Raw genomic sequence first — 5,143 nt, 5'->3', positions numbered from 1 at the left:
TTCCATAGGATCTAAATACCAGGACAAGCGTGCCGGGTGGGGGTACAGCCTCAACAGGTGCCAAATATATCAAGCATAATAACCCACACACAAAGATGGCCTCACCACTGCAGAGTTTTCTGGTTTCTAGCCGTCCTTATTCAAATGTAAAGGATCTGCATTCATACGGTTTTCTGAGAGGCACTTGTACACTCACAGTATCCTAGACAACATAAGAAAGGACAAAATACGTTCAGCACCAATCACCCCAAATGGCCATTCCAGGCAAAAAAAAAAAACCCCTTCACAAGCTTTGCTTTTAAGCACTGTAACTCCTTACACGAAAGTGAAACAAATATTCTCCTGATAGAAAACTACTGTTTTGGGTCCAGGATGAGCTGCTTTAAAGTGTGAATAGTCATCTAGAGCCCATAAAGTTCAGGCAAGCTCTGACAGCCAACATATTTGTTGCTGTAGACAATTACAAAAGCACAAACTTAAATTCATCTATGACAGCGCAGCCTTAAGTTCGCCACTTTCCTTCATCTCAAGAATGATATCACAACCTCCTATGAGCTCACCATTGTGGTAGAGCTGTGGATATGTTGGCCAGTTGGAGTATGTTTTCAGCCCTTGTCTTACTTCATCATCACTCAAGATATCAAAGCTACCAAATTCCACACCATCCTCATTCAAAGCATTGACTACTTTCGAGCTGAACCCGCAGCGAGGTGCATCTGGCGTACCCTTCATAAAGAGCATAGTACGTGATGTGTGGATCAACCCCTTTAGCTTGTGCTCGATGCTTTCCTTGGGTGTGGGTAACAGTCCCTTCTCTGCCAAAACTTCCTTGAGTTCCCCACTCTTCTGCATTTCTATTACAATGTCACAGCCACCAATAAATTCACCCGCAACGTACAACTGGGGAAATGTAGGCCAGTTAGAATATGACTTCATGCCCTGCCTCACGGCTTCATCGGTTAGAATATCAAAACTCCCAATTTCAACTCCTAACTCTTTAAAAATGTCCACTACTTTGCGACTGAAGCCACATCTTGGTTCCTCTGGAGTACCCTTCATAAACAACATGACAGGCTTTGAATCGATAATTTCTTGCAGCTTGCTCTTCAGATGATCACCATTTTCTGAAGGTCTTTCTGCTTGTGTACTAATTGGCCCGTTTGAACTCCCTCTAGCCAAGCCTAGTCCAATTTCTTTTACAGCAGGACCAGCAGCTGTCCCAAGAGACACTGGAGGCGATGCCTTCACTGGACCCAATGCAAGCTTAGCTACTTTGTTGGCTAGCTCTGCTGGATTGGCACCCTCAAGCTTGTCAACAACAGCACCATCCTAAAAACATAAGGAAAAATGAGAAAGCAAAATCTGTCAACCAAGTAAATGATACGTGGAACAATAGTGACTTTAATGCCAATCATTTGTGTCACCATTACTGCAAGTGTAAACGGCAGGCTGACAGAACAGAGTAACATGAAATTTAGTACGACACATCTATGCCGAGACTTTAGTAACTTTCATACGACTTTTCTCAAAAGATGGAAAGAGAAGAGGCATACCTTAATCAAAAGAAAGAAAGGAACAGCCGCTACATCAAAAGCTCCTGAAATTTCAGGTGCCTCCTCTGCTTCTACCTTCAAATGAAAAGAAACAGTTGAACCTAGAGAATCTACCTCCAAAAGAGTTGTTCAGGCCGTATGCAGACATACTAAAAGGGTAACAAAGTAAAGTTCCGAACGGAGTACCGTAGGCCGAGTATCATGAAAGCCTTCCTAAAATTCCTCTCGACACGTGAGGTTACAAAATGTCGCAATAAGGCAAAGCGTAGTATGAATCAAGAGAACAGGGAGAGTGGCAGACCCTAAAAAACCGTGCATGAGGGCTCTCAGAGCAAAGCTGAGCAAAGACAACGTCCATTTGGGCAGAAGCGGGGCACCATGAAGCCCAGAAGTGCAGAACGGCGGGGGTACCTTCCTTGAGGATCTGGTCCAAGTCGGACTTGGTACGCAAATCCGTGACGGATGCGGCCATCGCAGAGGCTGCTCTTGAAAAAACAAAAGCCTGCAAAGGATCAAACTCGCGCTTGCTAGCTCTAAGCTCATCGTTGGCATCGAGAACAACGATTTATAGGCAGAAAACAGTGCTGTAGATGATGGGAAAGTGGATGGATAGAAAGCTTACCGATTTGAGATGATCTGCAACGCAATCAGGAAGAAGATCCAGCAAGAATTTGCCACAGAATTGACACAGAATTTCAAAGTGCAGAAAGTTTGTACAACCAAAACGCTTTTGCTTATATTTTATCAACTACATAAAACACTTTTTCTCCCCACATTTGTAATATTTTGGTGAGGTGTGTAAAAAGAATAATTTTAAAAAAAATTATCCTATTTTTTGTTTTTGTTATATTTTGGAATAATTTTTCTAGGTCTCGGGCCGACAGCAACAGCAGGCTCGTCTTCTGCTTGTTGCCATCTCAGCGAATCGGTCCCTGCCGAAACATTTTCTCACGTTGATGGGGGTCCAACCAAAAGCTTATGCTATTTTATGAACTAAATAGTGCTCACACAAACATTTTTCTCAACAAATTACAAATATTACAAATATTTGTTGAGTACAACACAAACAGATATATGTATATATATAAATATATATATATAAGTTTTTTCTTGAAAATTTGGCAGATTTTAAAGTCAAAGTATAGCTAAATTGCCTAAAATTTTGCAGATTTTAGAAAATTGAGAAAATAAATTTTGGACGTGAAAAGGAAATGTTGCAGGTTCACTGCCTGTAGTTTACTAGTTTTCTATAACACTCAAACTAATGCTTTCCCACCCACATACACCCACATGCCGAACTTGTGCATGCACATGCAACACAAACCATACATATATTGATTGTCCTTGTGCATACATATGCACGTGCCTAGACATGTACGCATGCATGCATGCATGCACACACATACTCACGCTTTTTTTGGATGGAATCACACACACGTGCATGCACACACATAGGTACATACACACGTGCATGCACATACATAATACATACATGTGCTCATGCATGCGCATGCTCACACCCACATACTTTGCTTACATCTCTCTCTCTCTCTCTCTCTCTCTCTCTCTCTCTCTCTCTCTCTCTCTCTCTCTCCACATGTGAGAAGATCTTAATGACTTTGTTAGCAAACTTCAACAAGGGTAAATCACAACTATGCATATACAAATGTGTTATATTGTCTTTAACAAATGTTTCTTTATAAGAGATGTTGGTAGTCCGAGCGGCTATTATGCTAGCCGTATGGGATCAATAGTGATATTTTCATGTTAGTTTTGTTAAAAAGAAAAACTTTTATATTTGTGTCGAAAGTTTGTATGCTTTAATAAAAATAATTGTTTGAAACATTCGCCAGGATTTGAAACTTTTATGTGAAAAATTTTGAAGTTTCGTCAGGATTTACATTTTACTTCAAAATTCAAAAGAAATATGGAAATTTGTGCTATATGCTATCAATATTGTGAAACTTTAAAAAAAATCTCTATAAACTTTCGCCGATATTTTATATTAACATATAAATATACCTTCAATAAAAACATCCATGTATGGGAGATCCGGAACAAGGTGGCGTTCCAGAATAGTATGGTGTTCCATTTGAGGGTGGGAGGGAAAGGGTAACTTGCTTAGAGCATAGGCCAAGGGCTCTTCCCACTATAGGCCAATTTTTGTCAGGTATTTCTTTAGGGCTGACCACCCTGTGCAATATATCCGAAAAATTTAAAAAAATAAATAAATTGGAACTCCCCTACATTTGTCGGTAGGTATGCTATCATGATAGGTTGTTGTAACCAATTGTGATGGCTATGACTTCATTAAAAGTTAGCATTTCAAAAGGGATAATGAGCTTCCCCCTATAATAAAGTTAAGTGAACCAAAGGTTGTCTATCGATCTACTCGATTTCACATGAAGTGCAACAAAGGCAATGCCACACAAGCCATCAAAAGTACAATGCCATGGGAGCCAAAAAGATATGCTCTACCACAAAAGGCTTAAAAGTTGTTTTTGAAAGAAGTATTTGATAAATTCTAATTCGACTAATGAAAGAACAAGTCCTAATTTAAGTAGGGCATTCTCACGTGGAAAGCACCTTAAAGTACTTTTAGAGTTATTCTTGTGAACTATGTAAGCCTATCTATTAATAAATTGTATTCAACCAATAGAGAATATCTCTAATGAATATGAATCACATGACAATATGTAGATTTCACCTAACAAAGACGTATCTTTGTAAGTGGCTATATTTTAGTGTTAAAACACTCGTAAGCATAAGGTGTATAGAGATAAGTTCGACTTCCCATAGCAAAGAGGAAACTGGGCAATGTCGACACTAACAACCACACACTCTTTTTGCAATTATTTGGCAATAAATGTATTCTAGTAGGGAAAAGTGCATTGTTTTTGGGGTGGTGGTCACACTAAGGCAAGGTTTCTCAAAATGCCATCTCATGCCCACTTATAAGGAAATAAGGACATATTTGCCACTCAAAAGTACTTGTTTACCTTCATGTCAGACATTAAAAATAAAGTCCTCTATTATTGCTTTAAAAGCATGTGCACAAACAATTGATATCATGTTTTAAAACAACTAAAGGAATTCCCTTTATATCAAAATATTCCCTTTCACATTTTCAATTATTAATGCTTTCCATTTGATTTATGTGGATCAATTAAAACAAGGAGCCATACATATAAACTAATTCCTTTCCCTTTTGTTGAATGATACATGTTATGAATTCATCTCCATCCTACATTTTACAAAGTAGCATAGAGGACTTAGAAAGTACATCTTCCTATTAATCCACTTATCAACATAATCCATATACATTTTCATTTATTTTATTGTTGTGAATTGATTAAAGAGGATGGGTGGATACCTAATGTTCCACTAGTTGATATCCTGATTGACACTATGAACTAGACGTGTTTCGATTAGAATAGCACTAATGCCATTCTTCCAATGCAGTAGCAGTATCATTCTCTAGAACCTCGTATAAGGATGTGGGGAATGGCTGCTAACCGCTATGTCGATTAATAATGAAAGCGAAAATGTAGGAGAGAGCATGAGGAGTGGCAGGTGATAATTCCCTTGGA

The 5,143-nt window shown here is 38.8% G+C and overlaps 1 protein-coding gene across 2 annotated transcripts; it reads right to left on the bottom strand.

Annotated features, from left to right (window-relative positions):
• Positions 1-326: 326 nt before the first annotated feature.
• Positions 327-2,294, bottom strand: GRXS17 (thioredoxin family protein). Of its 2 annotated transcripts, none has more exons than XM_087396914.1 (4): positions 2,176-2,294; positions 1,855-2,033; positions 1,554-1,628; positions 327-1,329 (listed from the first exon to the last, which is right to left on the bottom strand). In XM_087396914.1, the coding sequence occupies exons 2-4, from the start codon at positions 2,023-2,025 to the stop codon at positions 487-489; spliced, it is 1,089 nt and encodes a 362-aa protein (XP_087253040.1). In that variant the 5' UTR covers positions 2,026-2,033; positions 2,176-2,294; the 3' UTR covers positions 327-486. The 2 variants fall into 2 exon arrangements, with proteins under 2 accessions (XP_087253040.1, XP_087253041.1); XM_087396915.1 differs by having other exon boundaries at positions 1,855-2,055; positions 2,176-2,286.
• Between the last annotated feature and the right edge of the window lie 2,849 nt (positions 2,295-5,143).

Source organism: Dipteris shenzhenensis, chromosome 25 (assembly GCF_047967505.1).
Source record: "Dipteris shenzhenensis isolate YYH24624 ecotype China chromosome 25, Dip_SZ_1.0, whole genome shotgun sequence".
Classification (NCBI taxonomy): domain Eukaryota; kingdom Viridiplantae; phylum Streptophyta; class Polypodiopsida; order Gleicheniales; family Dipteridaceae; genus Dipteris; species Dipteris shenzhenensis.
This window is presented reverse-complemented; position numbering and strand designations above follow the sequence as displayed.